General features: G+C 43.3%; 1 protein-coding gene across 1 annotated transcript in view; it reads left to right on the top strand.

Annotated features, from left to right (window-relative positions):
* Positions 1-5332: 5332 nt before the first annotated feature.
* The window catches only part of HSPA12A (heat shock protein family A (Hsp70) member 12A), a 53090-nt gene continuing 39219 nt past the window's right edge, over positions 5333-19203 (top strand). The window contains exons 1-3 of the mRNA XM_059852029.1: positions 5333-5476; positions 17131-17284; positions 19065-19150. Of these exons, the coding sequence (XP_059708012.1) occupies positions 17269-17284; positions 19065-19150 (102 nt within the window). The 5' untranslated portion in view covers positions 5333-5476; positions 17131-17268. The remainder of the gene's footprint in view (positions 5477-17130; positions 17285-19064; positions 19151-19203) is intronic.

The raw sequence follows: 19203 nt of genomic DNA, 5'->3' as shown, positions 1-19203 counted from the left end.
AATCTGGAGGACCTGGGTGACATTTTTATTAGGTTTGGATATTCTCCACACAGTTTCTCAAACACCTTAGGGAAAAATCCCCAAAACCATCAAGCTGATATGTCCCTACATAAAACCTAAATGTCTGTTTATGAGCAATCAGTCTGTGGAGATTACATATAATTCTAGATTCAGCTTTTCCCCTTGGATTCAATTTGTTTTGAGTATCATGCCAATCATGTGTTGCTTGTCTTTCAGCATGCTGCCTTTTCTTTCAGCAGCTTCAGGAAGCAGTTAGGAAGGAGCCTGGTAGCTCTCATATGTTCTGTGTATTTCTGTGATGACATTTTTATCTGTCACAGGTGCAGAGTGAGAGAATGGACTCCCATGTCCCTTGATCAGTCTGATGATTTTCTGAGTCCTTTCCCCTTTACACTGGCAAATTTTGTATTCTTGAGCTGCTGCAGGATATTTTTAAGGGACTTCTTAACTCAGTGTTATTTCAGAAATAACCCTGCAATTTTCTAATGCTGTGTAATTCAGTGAAGCAGTCTGCACAGCAAGGGTGTGAACAATACCTCAACTTGCCTCCTGAGGGGTACAACTTTCTCTGGGACAGAGAAATAAGACATAAAGTAGGCAGATGATTTTGCAGAATTTTGTCCTAAACAACTGTAGTTCCTTGGTTTTAGAGGTGACTGAGCCATCTGCCACTTTTATTGACTTCAGTGGGAGCCAACATGCTCATCTTGAGCAGTGTACACGTTCAAAGGAGCCATGTCACAAAACTAAATTAATTGTTTGATGCATTTAGAGCTTTGCTTCTTTTAGAGTGATGAGAAATGAGTGGTGAAACAAGCCAATATGGATGCACAATCTGGCTGATATTTTAAAAATGCCTTGACAGAACAGCATTTTTTACTGTATATGGATGGGTGCATCTTTGGAGAGTATTGATGGGGTGACAACGTTGTTACATAATAAATCTGTTTCTTCTGAGATTTTGTTTGTTTGTTTGAGGTTTGTGTGGGTGGTGTTTTGTTTTGGTTTTTTTTCATTTGGCTTTAATACATCCAAGATCGAGGAAGAAAAATGAATTTAAGGAAAAAATGGTGTTCAGGACATATAGTATGTGTGGAGATTTTTGGGACTCAGCTTATCTTGTAGTTCTGTGCACACAGCAGCTACCACAGACCACTGGGTCCACAAGCAGACTCTAGAACATTTGTATTTTGGGAGTGCTGCTCACACACAGGCAGTGTGAGGACTGTCACACTTGAAAGTACTCTCGAGATAAGTAAGTGAGCCAGAGATCTGTGAGCACAACACACTTCAGTGTCTCCAGCCCAGAAGTTTTCTTGGAAAAACCATCCTGCTGAGAAATGCAGGAGAATTCTTTGCAGGCAGTGTTTCCAGAGTGATACACTTCCAACAGATGTTGGGATACTGGAAAAGAGAAATGTATAAAAGACAGGTGAATATTATATAACCTGCCCCTTTTGAAGAAACCCTTCATGTTCCTCAGTGCACAATAAGCTTCTTTATTGAAAGGCTGTGACAGTGATGAAGAGTTTTTCGTTCTTTTCATCTTTATAGAGATTTCTCGAGTATTAAAATAAAAGGCTGGTTTTAGGGAGGGGGAAGATAAAATTGCATCTAGGGAAACAGATTGCCAGTTGGCTCTGTAATAAAAATAATTTCTAAGTTTTTATCCCAGGAATAAGCAGAACTGGAGAGGTTAAAGTGCTGTAAAAGTGAAAAATTGAACAGCTGGAATGAAGGAGGAGACTGCAATAACAGTTACACAGGTGACAAACAAAAACCAGGTATTGTATGTTTAGTGATGCTCCAGAAACTACATAAGAGGAAATTCTGAAGTCAGAAACCATTACTCTAGGAATTTTAATTGAGCAGATGAACACAGTGCTGGATAAGGGGTTCCTGAGCTGCTAAGATGCAAGGCATGCTTACCTGCCTTGTATTCTTTTGTTTTAAATGTGGTGTAGTTTATTTAAAGACTCAAATCTCCCGGGTGCCAGTACTGAACTGGGTGTTGACTTCAGTGGCTCACTGGTTTCCTGTGATAATGTCTGGACATCTTGTTGCCAGGTGCATTGAAAACAATATTCAAATAACTGTATTTCTTCCAGATCTCTGTGCCTGGTGTTTCCAGCTCACTGATTCTCAGTGCCTCACTTAGACTCTGGCACTCAGCAGTGAGCAGCACATAGCTCTTTTCACTGACCAGACACAGTTTTGTGCAGCTCTTACCACATGTGGGAATGGCCCTGAGAGGACACTGTGCTGATCTCCAATTCTCTCATGAAATTTTTATTGATGCTAATGGATAACATGCATGTGGTAGCTCTGCTAAAATCAGGGCTAGGTTAAGCAGCTATTTGTCTTGTACTGTCAGTTCATGCCAGTGTACCTGAGCCCTTTGTGTGATGAATGGAATGGATTGAGGCTGAAGCTTTCTGGGGATCACCTAGGCTGCAGAGGAAGACTACAGCAAATCAAATCACTTCTTGATTGCTCCTGAGAAGTGTTCATTTCCAAGCAGATACAAGGGGGAATTACCAGCAGACACTGCCCCAAGCTTCTGCAGAAATCTTGCTTTTCTCCATAGTCAGAGTGACACCATAACAACTGAGTTGGTGCTTGAGTTGAACACTGATGGGTGCCTTGGCTGTCTGACACAAAACCACTTTGATGTTTCAGGGTCAAAAAAAGGTTCTTCCTTTCTGCTGCTACTCCTCTGTAGTGCACTGAGCCAGCTGATGTCAGCTTCCTGAGAAGGGAAGAAACTCTTTCCAGACCCACACCAAAACTGACTCTTGTGCAAGGGACAGGCTAAGGTGTCTGTAAGCACAGGTGTTCAGAGGATGTAGATGACTTCTCATGGCATCCTTTTCAAAGTTTGACCATCCATTTTTACATTTTGATCACTATACTTTGACTCATTTTCTGTTATGCTTATAAGATAACCTTTAAAATCACAGATTCAAAACAACCTTGCAAAATGACCATAAGAATGAGAAACTTCCTATGGAGTAAGTAACAAAAATGAAACCCCAGGGCAGGCTCACTTGAGACAGTGATCTTTTCAAAAAGTGTTTTTCTTTCACATGAAATGTACTTTTTCTTTCATTTCCAAGAGAGAGAGATGACAAGAGAAAAAACTGCAGTATTTTATTGTTCTATAATTTATTTTTCTATGATTTTTTGCCTTTACATAACAAAATAAAATTTAAGAGGCTTTAGTTCTTAATTTTATACTTCAGATTGAGAATCTAATTTTACTTCAAATGCTTTTTTTTTTTTTTTTAATGTGGTTCCTCTCATTAGGTCTTAAAAGGACATACTAAGCTCTCTGGAAAAAGGTCTAATTTCTGAAACTAGCAGTCAGTCACATGCCTTCAAATATTCTCCTTCTGCATTATTCAAAACACCTACAGCTGAGTGTGTAACTTAGGCAACCTGCCTTGATATTGAATAATGTAGTCACTGCCGTGACACTCGGAAAGATGTCTGTACCCAGTAAATGCTATTTTTGTGTGTTGTCTTGTTGCTTGAGGGATCACAAATACCTAGCCTGAGTACTACATTTTCTTTCCCAGAAAGTATATTATTTGGCTATGTGTTTACAAGTTTCTTAGTTGCTTCTTTTCTTTTCCTCTGCCTTTGTTAATTACCTCAATACATGTTTAAAGCCTACCATTAATTGCTATTGAAGTGCATTTAATCTGAAGCAAAAGTTTCTGCTATTTAAGTCTCTTGTCAGGAAACCAAGTATTAGGGTTGTTTGGTTTCTTATTTCCGAGGCTGTTTAATGACAGCATAAATATTCAGCCTGACTCTGAATAGGTAATTAAAGCTGACTCTTGGCCAGATGTTCCCCTTTGTTGCCTGGCGTGGAGCTGGGGGAAGAGCAGGAAGCTGCAATTCCAGTGCCCGCTGTCCCACTGCACGCTGTCCTTGCCTTTGGAAATTGTGGGAGGGATCCCCACGTTACTCAGTGTCCCCAAGGACAGCAGAGGAATGAGCTCCTTCCCCCTCTCCTCCACAACAGTTTAGAGAATCCTTTTGTGCAGCTGATTTTGGGAGGTGGGAGAAACGAGTTCTGCATTTTCCCTGGATGAGACAATGGGATTTCAGGATGACACAGTCTTTTAAGTGTGCGCAGGGTGGGTGAAGGCTTTTGAGATGTGTCAGGTGTGCAGATATGAATATATTTACAACTTTAACTTTTGCACCACACCTTCGGTCCTCAGAGGCAATAAAGCTCACAGGGAACAGAGCAAATGACATGAGAGCAAGAAACCAGGGAACAAACAGAGAGAGGTGCTGAGCAAGCACCTGCAGTGCCAGGGGCTTTGCTTCAAAATTATCTGGTCCTCAAGGGCTTCACAGAGATCCCACCTTGTTTGAGCAACAGCTTTGGTGAGGGGTCTTGGGAGAACCTGGGGTGGATTTTACACTGTCCTGAATATCAGTGACCTCCTGAGCCCAGGAGTCAGCAAGGAGTCGAGATTGTGCTTGGAGTGAATGCCCTTATTTATTTCAAGTGAAATACTAACACTGCTTTCAAAAGATGAATGGCTGCTGAGGCTGGAAAGTAAAGGAGAATTACACCAAGAAGCACAGGTGGACAAGAGGAAAAACCTTTTCTGGTTTCAGGATTGTTCATGGGAGGACACCAGCCTTATTTTTATCCTCTTGTGTTAGTAATGGCTTCTTACTTAGTTAGGAAAACTCTTAAACTTCATCATGGATCGAGTGACAGTAGGGGCGCCTCTCTCCCAGGTCCTGGAGACAAGTAGCTAAAAATCACTGGAAACAAGAAGTTCTTGGCCTGACAGCACTGCAGAACCATGTGGGAGAGCTAACTCCCAAGACAAACAGAAATAATCCCATGCCGTACGAGCCACCCGGTAATACATGATGTCAGGGGACCCGTCCATGATTTCTGCCTGTCCGGGTTAGCTGTACCTACCCCAGCTGTTCCCCCTGACAACCGGGGGAACAGCTGGGGTAACCTCGGCAGCCGTCTCACGCTCCGTCTCTGCAGGACCCCAGCACCCTTTCCCAGCGCACGGGGCTGAGCCGGGGTGTCACCTCCGGCCACAGACAGGCGTCTCTTTCTGTGGCTGTCACTACGGAGGGCTTTCCGCTTCAGTGGCCGTGAAATCCGCATCTGGGGCCGGGCCGCCCCTCGCAGGCGGCCCCCCCGCCGGTGCCGTCCTTGTGCGGCTGCGGAGCGGGCGGGGAGGGGCGGCGCAGCCCCGCAGCCGGCGCGGGAAGCCCGTCAGCGCCGGGCCGGGCGCGCAGCCTCTTCCCCTCGGCTCCGCACCGGCCGCAGGAAGGCGCAGCGGGGCGGAGACTACACGAGCAGCGGAGCCTCCCCCGGGGTGGGCAGCGCAGCTCCGCCGCCGGCCCGTGCCCCGGCGAGCGCGGCGGGAGCGGGCCATGTCGGAGGCGGAGAGCGGTGCCGCAGGTGAGGGGGCCCCGCCGCAATGCAGGAGCGCTGCCGCCGGCGGGCGCGGCGGGGCGGCCCCGGCTCATGGGGGGAAACGGTCTGGAGCCGGAGGGAGCCCCGTCCGGAGCAGGGGGAGGCGGGAGGCGGCGGACAATGTCCCGGCCGTGGCTGCGCGGGCGGGGCGGGGCAGGGCAGGGCCGGGCCGGGCCGGCGGCCCCGCGGTGCCCGGCTCGGGGGATGCCCCGCGGGCAGGGCCGGCGGCGGGAGGCGGCGGCTGGGTGCGGAACCCCCGCCCGCCGGGCAGCGCCGCCGCTCCTCCGCGTGCGGTCCCCGGGGAGCCGGTGCCGCACCGCGGGGGGACCCAGGTGACAAAACAATGCGGCGGCACGGCCGGGCGGGGGCGAGGCGGGGCGGGCGCCCTGCCCGGCGCCGGGCGCTGCGGCGGGCGCGGCATCCCCGCCGGACGGGCCTTTGTGGCTCCGTCCTCCCCGCGGGTCGGGGTCTCTCCCTTTCCCGGCAACGGCCAGAGAGAGGAGGACTCGGACTGGAGCTCAGGAGCTGCTGCTGACATAGAGGCAGCCCCCCTGTATAGCGAGAAGCCTGATGCACTGGAAAAGAAAGACCTGGCAGCCGGGTGGGAGAGACGGCGCTGTCTGGCTGAGCGCCTGAGCATCCTGGCGCAGCCCCGGGAACCAGGCAGCTCCCAGCGAGGTGTAGGGGTGGGGAAACCCCCACCGGTGCCGTTTTACCACATTAAGGGGGCCACATGTCTCCGATTCTGCAGACTTGACCCGAGCTGAGCTGAATCTTGCTTTGCCTGAAACAAGGATGCTGTGGGTCTGATCCGTTTGGGATTACCCTGCCCGATAGGAACCACACAGCCTTTGCAGGATGGGGTGGGCTCTCCTTGTCTGGGAACGGAGCTGGGGGAGGGAAGAGGGTTCCTAGGATACAAATGATATGGGTGAATAACCCTAAGGGAAATGCAGACTCAGCCTGATTTCATTCGATCTCTCCATGCCTTCTTCCTCACTGTAAGCTGCAAAGACTTGAAGAAACTGCAATGCTGAGCGGACGGTGCTGGCAGAAATGTGTGGGAAAACTTAAATGTTTAAGTTTGATTTTAGATTATAGTAGGATTTTTGTAGTAGGGGGACATTTTGAATGACATAGCTTAATTTCAGTGTAAGTGGAATAAACGAGTCGTAAAGTGTCCATTAAAAAACCCCAAACTAAACCAGAAAACACTACTTAGAAACTAGTCGAATCTTCAAGATGCTCCACTGGGTTCTTCCACCTTCCTCCATCTAAATGTTCTCTCAGTGCTTCCTAAGTGAAACCTCTGATGTCTGTTTGGTTTGAAGTAACCTGTAACAATTTTCTAGCATGCAGCTGGCAAAGGGAAGAAGAGACTGACAGATTCATTTGTCTTTCAGTGACAGGGTATCACGTTTTGTTTTCTGCCAGGTCGCAAGGTTGGTGCATGCACTATAGAAATGAAGTAACTTGTGACATAGGGAGAATCTGTGCAGGAGGGATTTGGTTAGAAGACAGAAGACCAGGTAGTAAAGCAATGATTTGTGATGCCAGAAATCTTTATGTTCTTTCCATGTGCTGGAATGCAGAGGCTGTCAGGGGGAAAAAAAGGCTTGAGGGATAAAGTGTGATTTAGTGTGTGTTATATTGACAGTACTGAAGCTGCAGCCACTTTTTGCAGCACAGTACAATGCGTAAAGGAAATGTCTGTATGTAAAATAGCTGAGTGCTGTATGCAGTGCCTGCCCATCATCTTTATAGCTCCACTTAGCACAGCACTGCGGTATCTGCAGCTTGCTTAGTGAAATTGTTCATACCCAGGAGCTACTGCATGTAAAGCTTCTAATTATACTGATTTTTGGCATTTTTCAAGCCTTTGGCTTGTAATTGGGTAATGCTGGTTGAGCTGACAAGTTTTCTTTCATGACAGGCACCCTGTAAGCTTTCAGTCTGAATGTTCAGTTCACTCCCATGGGGACAGCAGTTGGTGTTCAACAGATCTGCCCTGCTCTGTCCCTGCAAAGTCCCCCCAAAAGCTTCAGTCAGCTGTGGAGAGGCCCCAAGAGGTCTGTTCTGAGAGGCATTTTCAGCTGATGCATTTTTGGAAAAAGGGGCTTTTTCCTGGTCCACAGGGAGTGACCAGGGTTTCTGACAAATGCAACTGTCACCAGGAGCTGGAAGAGGATGCTGCAGCCTTGGATGTCAGCTCAAGTTAGAGCAGCCTCTGGGAGGCCAGGTCTGTGCAGCAAGGCCAGAATGCTGCCTCTGCTATAAAAGACCTGATCCCTTCATGAACATGTCAGGGTTTAGGGTATGTTTTGTTTTCTAACTGTGTCACTGGTGGTTTGGGTTATATGGGACTTGACTGGTGTTTCATCTTGTGCTTTTTTTCTACCAAATGCTTCTTTTGTTGGTTGAGTTGATGTGGCCTGCCATGGACAACTTTTCCCACTTTCATGGCAATGCTGTTGAAATTTTTTAGGCCCCTTCTGGACATCGTATCTGCTGTTGCAATTAACTCTGGATTTCTTTTCTTTTTTCTTTTTAAAGTGACAGATCTGGTAAAATATTTTAAAAGTTCCAGTTACTTATTCTTCTAAGCTGTTCCAGGGGATTAATTCCTTTTTTCTCCCCTCTATTATGATTTCACCTGTTCTCTTTATGAATTCTCAAAGCAACCATCCCTTTCTTAAAAAAAAAAAAATCTCAAGAATATACTTTTTACTTTAAAACAATAATATTAAAAGATCCCATTGTGTCAGTTTTCTGTACCTGAATTGGTTCTGCCTTTTGACGATGTGTCAGATGGGATTTCACAAGTATTTGACTTCAAAGAGCATACCAGTTATGGTTTTAGAAACTTCTCCCTGTGGCTGTTTTAGTCTGTAGGTATTGTGAAGAAGCAAATTGCCTTTTTGGATTTTAAAAAAGCTGTGCTGGCTCCCAGTAAATGATAATGGAAAATGTGAAAGGAATAAAAACAATGCACGCAAACAATGCTACTTTCAATTAGGAGGATGAGAACAGTCGTGACCTTAATTTGGTTTGAAGCAGCATGACCTTTTTGGGGAGTTTGCATCTGCCTTTTTTTTTTTCTTTATGCAGCTTTAGTGAAATCTTTGTCCATCCATAGATGACTTCTTACATAATTACTCAGCTTTTGTGTGGCACTTGTCACATTTCTATTAAACAGCCTGGCTGGTTGAAAACAAGGATGGGTGAAGCTCCAGGTTGCATCAGGTTGGTGTTTCTGCAGTGATGAGAGAGGTGCCAGGAGGACTTGAAGTCTGTTTCAGGGATGAGCTCTGAAGTCCATGGGCCGTGGCTGTAAATGGTACACTTGCTTCACAGATGTTCCACTGCAGAGTGTGCAGCTGTTTGGTGCTGTAAGGTCACAGATGTTGGGAATGCTGCTGCCAAGGCTGAGCCTCAGTGATCTGAAATGCCTGTGACAGATCCACAGGCTTCATCTTCCTCGCTGTGACAAGTGTCCTGGCTCCTGGGTCATTACATCCAATCTGCCTTTTCTCAGTGACCTGGCACATTTTTGATATTGGAAGAACATTCCTTAGCTCTCATTATTCAAAATGTGTCAGCTCTGGCCTGTGTGCTGTGCTGTTAAGAATCATAGTGATATGCATTTAAAATAAACAAATGCAAGTTTAAAATTTTGCTAGAACTGCTATTAGAACAGTGACTTTCCAGTGTTTTAAAATTAGCATGGCAGTGGTGATCTGTGTCAGTAATCAGTATTAAAACAGGAAATTCCTTCAAAGGCAGTCTCAGAGGGATTTGAGAAACGTTTTCATGTAAATGAAGAGGAAAATGCAGTCATTTCTAAGAAGTAAGCAAATAAATAAACAAAACTCCTCAGAATATGGTGGCCAGACAGCCTAGAATGCCTTTGTTCTTCACCCAGCACTGCACGAGGGTTTGTCAAGGACACAGAGGGGCTTTGGGAGCTGTGCTGGTGCTCCCCTGCCCTGGCTCACTGCTCTCCACTCCCCTGTGAGTCACTGGGTGCTCCCTGGCCCAGTTCAGGAGCTCTGTTCTTACAGATTTGCAGGCTCTGAGCACATGGATCAGTTCCAAGTGCACCTAAATTTGCAAGAATGGGAGACCTGGAGAGGATTTTGCTTTTAGCTTATAACTCAACGCTTTTGGGCTGTGCTCTGCAGATGCAGCTTCTGAGGAATACTGGAGAGAGATTTCTAGTATTCATTACCAGTTGGAGTCCAGAAAAGTGTGGATGTGAATGTAGTTCAATAATAGCAATCTCATGTCATCTGAGGGAGTTAATCCACATTCTCTCTCTGAAGAAAATTAGTTCCTATTGCAGGAGCCTGCCCAACCTGCACTAGTTTCCTTGGGCAAGGAAGCAGAGATAAATTATTCTCCCTTTGCTACTTCCTTTGCCCAGAGGGAATGATCTTGGAGCACAACTTCAGTTTATCCATTTCTGGATACATTCCTAGTTCTCAGTGCTATTCAGGACCAGTCTCTTAGGTGGAAGCAGTTTCTCTCAAAGGGTTTTACAGCCCTGAGTACTCCATGCCCACCTGTCCCTACAAGGTTCTGTGCATTTGTATCCATCCTTTCTTTTTTTTTTTCCTGTTCCCTGTGAGGTTGGAAGAGTGAATATTTGGTGTCTCTTTCCTCATTACAGGGATTGGGATATTTTTCTCTCTTAAGAGATAATAACACCATTAAAATAACAATTCCTCAGTGCATCCCTGCCCCCTCCTTTTGTCATTGTTTGGGAAATGTGACAATTTGGTCAGCTTCATCATCATTTGAGGCCTCTTGATGCCTTCTCCATGATTAAAGATCAGAATACCTGTGATTAGACTGGGCTGACTGGCAACTAGTCCCATTCTCTGATGCCAAACAGATCCAACAAATTTAACATCTATTTCTCAAGTTTCCATGGATACCTGAGTAGAGCACTCGCAGTAATCGGAGCGGCAGGGCATGCCACTTACAGCAGCTTTCAGTACTGGCACTGTGGAAGTGCTGCACTCAAAAATCAGCCTTTTCTAGGAGCTCCCTTGCTTACTCAGCTAGGCTTCTGTTAGATTTCAGCCACAGGAACTCCTTTGAAGGTTGTGCCAGGGGCTTGTCACCGTGACAGTGTAAATTTGCAGTTGGTTTTCTGGCTGGTCACTGTGATCTCTGTGCGTGCACTGTCATGGCACTTGAACGTAACCCTGATGGGTGTTAGCATAAAAACCTCTGGAAGTGGATTTTGGTTGGTGATTGCATGATTTTGTGATCTACTCTGCAAGTACTCATCAGGTAATTTCTTCTTTTCTCATAAGGTATCTTTTCTTTAAGCCTGGTAACTATGTGTTTTTGAAACCATCAAATAAAAAGAAAGAAAATATGGTTTTTGATGCAGCAATGAAATATTGCTCAGAAGATAAATCAGTAGCCATAGACTTTGGTTTCATAGATGACTTTGCTAATGACTTTTCAAATGTGATACCTATATTTGACGTTTTGTCATAGTTACTGTTCCTTTATTTTTCCATCTTTGAACAAAATTTGGTTTAATAGCCTTGAAGAATATGAAGGGGTTTATATAGAGCATCACTCATGTTGACTACTATAAGTAATGTCTATTCTAACTTGGCTTTTCTTTTTACCCTGCCCCCTGCTTATCCTTTTTTTTTTCCCTGTGAATTGATGAGAGTGGTTGGTTTTCTCTTGTCAAGGCTCTGTAAATGTGTGAATCATGTTAAGCCTTCCAGAAGATTGTCAAAATGAAGACAAACATATTCAAATTTTTTTCCCAATTCATGTTTTAAGAAAAAGGTGTCACTACATTCATCCAGCTTGATGCAGTGCGAGATGCTGTTTGAATCTAGGAATGCTTGAAAACTAAATAACCTTTTTACCTTGTAAGTGAACAAATGCCCCCCAAAATGTGTGGTGGATGCACAGTCTGAAAAGCTGAACAGTGATTCTTTGAATATCTTGATTGAGAAAGGTAGGACTGCATTCTTTTCAGGATACAATTGCATCTTGATGTGGTTCCTAAACAGAAGCTTGTAGTAAAACATGTTTATAACTGTAATATTTTGATCTTGTTTTTTAAAAAGAAAAAGCAGTGAACCAGTCCAGCTGAGCTGGGAAATGGTGTTTTTCTCAAAGAGAGTGATTAACATCACAAATGTTCTCTTTTATGAGTATGGTCCTGGGAATTAGAGCATAATCTTAGTAGTGCCATTCCTGACAACCCTGCAGTGAACAGAGTGGAGGAGGTAGATGAGGGCAGGCATGATGATGGAGGAGAAGCAGCAGGAAGCCTTTTCCAGGAAGGTCTCTTTTCACCTAAGTTCTGTACATCATCTTGGGGTTTGTTTTCTGTTCCTTACGTGTTCCTGGAAGCAACAAGGGAGGAGGTGAGAGATACAGGAAGACAGTGCTTGCTCAGAGGCAGATAGTGCAAGGAAGTGTGAAGGAAGCAAGTTCAAAGAAGAGCTTGTTGAAGGGAGAGAAGTTTAGTTCACGTACACTGAAGGTGTCTCTTACGGAACTGTGTTAGAGAATATTTAGGGAAATCATGGAGAATTGTCTTTTACCATTCTGAGCTGCCAAATCTGTTGTTAACCCACCCTTATCAGGACATGTAGCCTGCCTTTTGCAGCAGGTAGACCAGGATCAGACTTGTGTCTCCTGGCAGTAGTGCATGGCTGTGGAAGAGCTGGAATGTGGGAAGAGAGGGATCACTGCAGGGCACTGCTGCTGGGTTCCCCTCACCCCAGGCTCTGGGGCATGAGCAGGTTTTGAGCACACTGGAATCCCATCAGGGCGTGGGGAAGGAAGTGGGAGGGGAAAGGGAGCTGGCTGATTGCAGAAGCTGGAAAACTCTCCGGTCATTCAGGGTGGAGCTGGATTTGAGTCCTTGCAGTGTAGCTGGTGAAAGGCTTTGAGTTGAAGGCAGCTTAAGGGCAGATTTAGCTGTTGGTGAGGTCTTGCTGGGGCATCACACACCCAGTAAGTGTGATTGCTCAGCTTTAGTTCATCTTACCAAGCATTAGGGAGATCAGATCAATTGTAGGTAAAGTATTTTAGCCTATGTCCTGTCAAATAGAGAAGTGAATATAACCCCTGTGGCATTTTCAGGAGGTTATTGTGAGTTCTTGCGTGTTTCTTTCATCTCAAATTAAGTTCACAGAAAATTGGTGGCATCTTCTGGTCTCCCTTTGCTGCTGACGCTCAGGAAAATGAATATTGTCCACAGAGTGAGTGATGGGATGAAACTGGGGTTGGTTTTTGATACTCTTAACTTAATGGTAAAATCTTAAAATTACCTTAGAAAGCATTCATAGTGTAGTAAAAATGAGATTCCTCTAGTCAAAGCATAATTGTGATGGGACACAGTATAGAAGCAATAAATGGAAAAGGTCAAAGTTGTAATGACAAACATGTCTTATTTTTAGAATTCTCTGCAAAGTACTGGGAGATTTTTTTTTTTTTCCTTAGGAAATCCTTATGCTCTAATTGGTATCAGTGCAATGAATCCCAGTTCTTCGGGGGACCAGATATTATGAAAGGGTATCAGGAAACTTGGATTTGTATCAGAGATTAGCTGTGGCTGTATTCATGGAAGAGAAGTGTATTGCAGTCTTCTGCAAACCAGCTGGATGCCTACTGGCATTTTAAAACAAAGAACTCTAATTCCATTGATGGTCATAACAGTGGTGCCATTGGTTTCAGTAGGAACAGAAGGTTCTTCTGATATGACTTATGGGATCTTTTTATTATGCATAAGAATATTTTAAGATTTTTTTTATTTGCTTCTCTCCATCTCTTTTTTTATTGTTCTGTAATTATTTTAAAAGGCCATCTTTGTATTTACGGTAAAATGCTCTAGGTTGTCACATTGCTTTTGGAAGCTCTGACATTTTGTTCTTAATGCAAAGGAAAATCTCAGCAATAGGAAAAGCTGAATAAGGTTTTCTTCATCAGTGCAGCAGTTACCAGCTAATAGCAATATAGTAAACTCTTCTTTTCTTGTTCAAATATCATTAGGAAGTTTTGCTTGGGTCAAAAATTATTTTGATGCTCAAAAGGTTATAATCTTTTGAATGAAAAATAATGGGTTTATTCCATTCTTTTGTTGCCTGATGGCTAATCTATACCCATGTTTGGTTCAGTACATCCTTATTTTCCCCTTTTTTTCCCTTCTTTCTTCCTAAATTTTAAATCCAGATAAAGTGCCTGAATGGGAAAGGAAGAATTTGGCTAAGATTTTGGTATTACCTAGAACCTGACTGAGAGCAGAGCAGTGTGTATACACACAGCAGCAGTCACCTTTACCACATGCTGGGTGGCTGGAAATTCCAGACAAATGGCCATGAGATACTTGCAGTGTTTGATTTGTGATGTGTTCAGAGTGTTCATGGTGAGTTCAGTTAACATGGATTTATTAGAGCCACAAAGATCAGCTGCAAGAGTGACATTTTTAGGAGGTCTAATGCATCCCAACTTCCCCTGTGTACCTGGTTCAGCAGCCTACACATGGCTGAGTGCTGGGATGAGTTGGCATTTGGAGCAGTGGATGTGCATCACACAAATCAAAAAGAGTTATTGCAGCTTTCCTTTTGAGCCAGGGTGGTATCCTGCAGCCACTCTCAGCTGGGAGTTTGGGAGAGCCTGGAAAAGGCTGTGCTGGGACTCACTCCTGTCTTTATTATGAAAGCACTTACTAAAATACTGGAACTCTGATCTGAAATGGGGAATGGTATTGATCCTGTTGTTGATTCAGAAAATTGTGGGAAGAGATTGTGTTGGGTTTGTGCCCACTCTGTCAGGATAGAAGTACAAATTTGCTTGTGATTGGGATATAGCACACACTGGTGTTCAGGCGTGTTCTTACAGAGGTGATATCATAGTCATGCCCTTTGCCTGTTCTTTGGTTTGTGAAACTGCTGTAGGAGAGAGGTCCAGTCATGTGGGAGTGAGGTCTGAGAAGGTTTGGGAAGTGCAGCTTCTCTGGTGAAGCCTTTGCTTTTGTGGCCATCACTCCAAAGTAGTGCAGAATGTGCCTGAAATGGTTTCTGATGGCAGACTTGGGGCTTGAATCCTTATTTCTTCTTCTTTAAAAAGTCATTTCTTTTCCATACACAGAACTGGTGACACGAGGCACATTCAGAAATGTCCCCCCCCTTGCCTGGTGTGACAGAATTTCTGGGCATTATGCTGCACAGCCCCACACCCTGTATCCCAGGTTCCTGATTTACTTGTCCTGGTAAATTCTGCCTGGTGACAAAGCCCACTTTAGCTTATCCATTGTTTATGGCACCTGGCTTAGACAGAATCCACTGCTCTGGCATCTGCTTCACTGGGGAAATGAACAAGGTCCATAAAATGTGAAGCAGAAAATTTTACTGATGCCTTACGTAGCTGAATTATATACAGATGAAAAGTTGAACAGAAAAGAGAAGATTTTGTGTGACTGCTGAATGGTTTTTTTGGCTGAGTACCACCTTAGTGGCTTGTGACTGGGAGGTCCAGCAGTCACCCTTCCTTAGCTGCTGGCTTGAAATTGATTATCTGGGGCTGTGTTGGTCCATGTCTGGCTTTTTTAGTAGTTCCCTAAAGTTCAGTTATCCAGTCCTGAATAGGAATGTGTGGCAGGGGCTCTCAAAAATTCAGAACAGACTGATGGCCTTCTAGCTGCTATTAACTGATCTTTCTAATTAAATAATGAGCTTGGTCCTGCTCTCCAGATCTATCAGAAAATCAGATTCATCTGAACAGGCAGTCAGTGAAATATCCACAGTGCATCAGCCAAGTTTTTATAAATGTTCTGGACTTTGCTTTTAGTCTGCATTCTTTGACACTTAAAGGTTAATCCTTCGTTGCATTTTGTCAAAATCTACAATGTTGCTGATCATTTACTGAAAAACAGAAAGAGCTAAACAGATTAGGCATTACAGGAAACCACAGAAAATAAACTCTTGAATCTGTTTAGATGAAAAGAAGGTTTAATTTAAATTAAGTCTGCTAAACCAGCAATTGGAGCTCATGTGGTAATGGACGTGATTTCATTATTGATATAATATCTTCTGATCTCATAATTTTACTAATTCTGTAATGGTTTGTGAATCTGCCTGAAAATGGGAGTGTTCTCTGTTTTCCCTTCAACTTCTGATATTAAAAATGCACAAGGTGTTCTTTGCAAATTGCTTAGGTTAGGACTTAAGTCAGAAATGTTAATGTGTTCACACTTAGTCTAGACACATTTATTGAAATTATCCAAGCCATATTCTAGGTTAATATTCATATCAGAAGTAAATATAAGAATTTTTATTCAAGAAGTTTGTGTCATATTTAGAAAAATATTATTTTAAATACCAGTTTGTTTCAGGACTTACTTAATTTGGATTCTGAATCAGATTCCTCAGTTTAATTTGGTGTGTAAATTGGCAAGAATTTAAGTGTTTATTTAATGCATACTGTTTAGCTGTGTTTTTGTCATAGCATGTAGTTTGACAAAGATCCTTAGTAAACACGGAGATAAAGCTGGAACTTGAGCAATGTAGAACATGACTTGATTATGGTTTTTATGTTGCAGAAGCCATAATAAGTCATTCTGATTCTAAGAACTGTTCCAAATACCCTGATCCTATCCAGGACAGTCTAGGCATCAATTTTCAGTTTCATGATTGCAGATCAGGTTCCTTGCAACCCTTTTCCCATTCTCTGGCTTGGAACAGATGCTTTTGTTTCTGTCAGACAACCAATCACAGTGCTTTAGAGATAAGGGATTTTTGAATATCCTGGAATATCCATGCATTTACTGCTCTTCAGAACACAGCTGTAAAAATTGTTACACATGCAGTTTTTTTCACCATGGAAACACTAACTCAACAAAATACAAAAGCTCCCACATAGACAAATATATTTTAACACCTTGCAGTTCAGATGGGGTAGATAGTGTAATGTTAGAAATCTCCTAATTTCATTTGCTATTAACAGTCATTTCACTACCTGTTGAGAAGTTTTGGCATTAGATCCAGGATGTATTGTAGAATTATTTTATTTAGCTGGGTATTTGCAGGTGGAGCCATGAAAGCAGTGCAGGATGGTCGTGGGTTTGGAAGGGTCTTTTTTATTAATTAACTAGAATTAATTCTTGGTAGGACACCCCAAGTTAGTGGTTTCACTGGATGGAAGTCAGTATTGCTCTGGATATTTATTCACTGCTCTCTGAGATACAAAAATGTGTATTCTGTCACACAGAATTTTCTGAGTTGCACACAGAGATATAAATAACTTTTCAAGGCTGATAGCTGAAGACAGGTTGGAAAATGCATCTTAGAAAGACAGAATAGTTTGGGGGGTTGGAAAGGACATTGAAGGTCATCTTGTTTCAACCCCCTGCCATGGGCAGGGACACTTTCTACTAGACCAGGGTGCTCCAAGCCCTGTTCAGCCTGGGTTTGAGCACTTGCAGGGGTGGGGCAGCCACAGCTTCTCTGGACAACCTGTGCATCTCCAGGGTCACAGTAAAGAATTTCATCCTGATGTCTAATAGAAATCTACCCTTTTTCATTTTAAATCCCTTGCCCTTTGTTCTGCCATTACCTGCCCTTGTAAAATGTCCTTCTCTGGCTCTTTTGCAGGCCCCCTTTAGGTACTGGAAGGTGCTCTAAGGCCTCCCTGGAGCCTCCTCTCCCAGCCTGTCTCCCCAGCAGAGGTGCTCCAGCCCTCTGATCATCCCTGGGGCCTCCTCTGGACCTGCCCCAGCACATCTGTGAAACATGAGTGCCGAAACAGGTAACCAAAGGAATTAGTGGCAGAGTGAAACACTGAAAACACCTGGTTTGATGTCTACATTTTGTGCTTCAGATCAGCATCCTAAGTGTGGGTAAAGTGCAGGTTTCCAAAGATGTTGAGTCAGTGTTGCAATGTCCTGGTCTGCTCAGGAAGTATAGTTCAGGTCCAGCCAGGAATTACAGCAGGATGCAGGGAATATATTCTGTTAGTTATTTTATTTTATTTTTTCTGTGTTGAGATTCTGTTTTTCAATTCTAAAATAAATACCATGTTGCTGGTGCAAAAATTAAGAGGTAAAAATGGCACAAAGGAGGCTGATAACAGCATCTGTTCCAAAGATGTCTTAATGAACTGAGCAGATTCTGTGCTTGTTGCATTTGGCCTGTGACTTTTTGTACTTCACTGCAAGAGGAGTAACTTAATATATTCCTGGAGAACTTGTGGAGAAAATGCAAATACTGTGCTTCTGCAAATGCTTCTGAAAATCAGGCTGAACATGCATGTTAAAACTTCAAGAAATAAATGAAGTTTCAAGAGCAAAATTAAGATCTGGAGGAAGATTTTTTCCTTGCAGACAAATTCTCTCATACTTGCCCACTGCAGGGTTTTTGAATCTTCCCTGGGAAACAAGACATATTTGATTGCCATTTTTCCCTGTGTAATTCTGAGGTCTTTGAGAGCCAGTGTCACCTTGGAGTGATGCTCTGAATTGTCAGTTGTGTCTAGGAATTACATGCTATGAATAAATGTGTGATGCATCCAAGTAGGGGATAAAAATACATTGAAATGTATTGCTTATTATTTAATTATTATTATTAGTGTTCAGAGACCTATTACATCATTCTGCTTTACATCTAATTATAGCTTGTATTCTGTGGAAGAGAATTCAGTAAGCACTTAGGGTTTAAGTTTTGGAGCAGAGGGGTGTGAGCATGAACAGGGTGTGTGGTACCTTTTCTACATTCTATTTTGATAAACTATTGCATTCTTCATAAGAGTACAGATTATCTATAAATCCATCTAAGCCATCAGTGCTTAATTTGTTTTAAGCCATTTCCTTTTCTATCATCAGCGATGTAAATGAAAGAATGAAAAATAAAATTAATGCATTACAGTATTTGTCACTTATTTGGTCTGTGCCTTTAAATGAAGTTTTAGTATTGTATGCTGGGTAGAAATATTTCTTTGATGACTTGTTAATAATGCTGTCCTTTTTCCCAGCTGGATTCTGTCCTGCAGTAGTATTAACAGCTGCAGGATGTTCCAGTGCAGAGTGCAGTGAAGGATAAAAACAGAGACAGTATTGGGGAAGTTTCAGAATAAAGGCTCAGGATGGACAAATTGCAGCTTACTCTTCCTGCTTTCTCCAATTGCTCTCAGCTCCTCTTTTTCTTGTAAATGGATCTGTGTTTCTGGATCTCACAGCTTGTGTTTAGTTTCTGCATTCATGCATTTAAATCCTAGGCAGTGTGTGGTGATCAAGCTGCTTGTACCAACTATGATTTTTGAATATGTTTAGGAAGACCTTTAAGATTGTACATGACAATGTAAGAAAAGATTGGTAATAGTCATGAAGGTCAAACAGACATTTTAAAACCAAAACAACAGTTGTGTCTTAGCGTGTTTTAAAGGCAAAACATGTTTTAGATGGCAGCTGCGGAATTTGCTTTGTGTTTTAGCAGATCCTTTACAACTGGAAAACAGTTTAGCAGTATGCAAAGTAACTGTTGTATTTACTCATTCTGCTTGCTGACACTGATGGGTGTTTGTTTCCTTTTAGATGCAGTTTCCACATCTGCTTACTCATCACCAGCCAAAAGCTTGGGAGACCCTGGAATAACTCCACTGTCTCCATCACACATTGTGGTAAGAAATGCACTCTTAACTTATACTGCATGCTTACATTACCTTCTGCTGCC

Source organism: Haemorhous mexicanus, chromosome 7 (genome assembly GCF_027477595.1).
Source record: "Haemorhous mexicanus isolate bHaeMex1 chromosome 7, bHaeMex1.pri, whole genome shotgun sequence".
Taxonomy (NCBI): Eukaryota; Metazoa; Chordata; class Aves; order Passeriformes; family Fringillidae; genus Haemorhous; species Haemorhous mexicanus.
The sequence above is the reverse complement of the archived record's forward strand: the minus strand, read 5'-3'. Positions and strand labels throughout refer to the sequence as shown.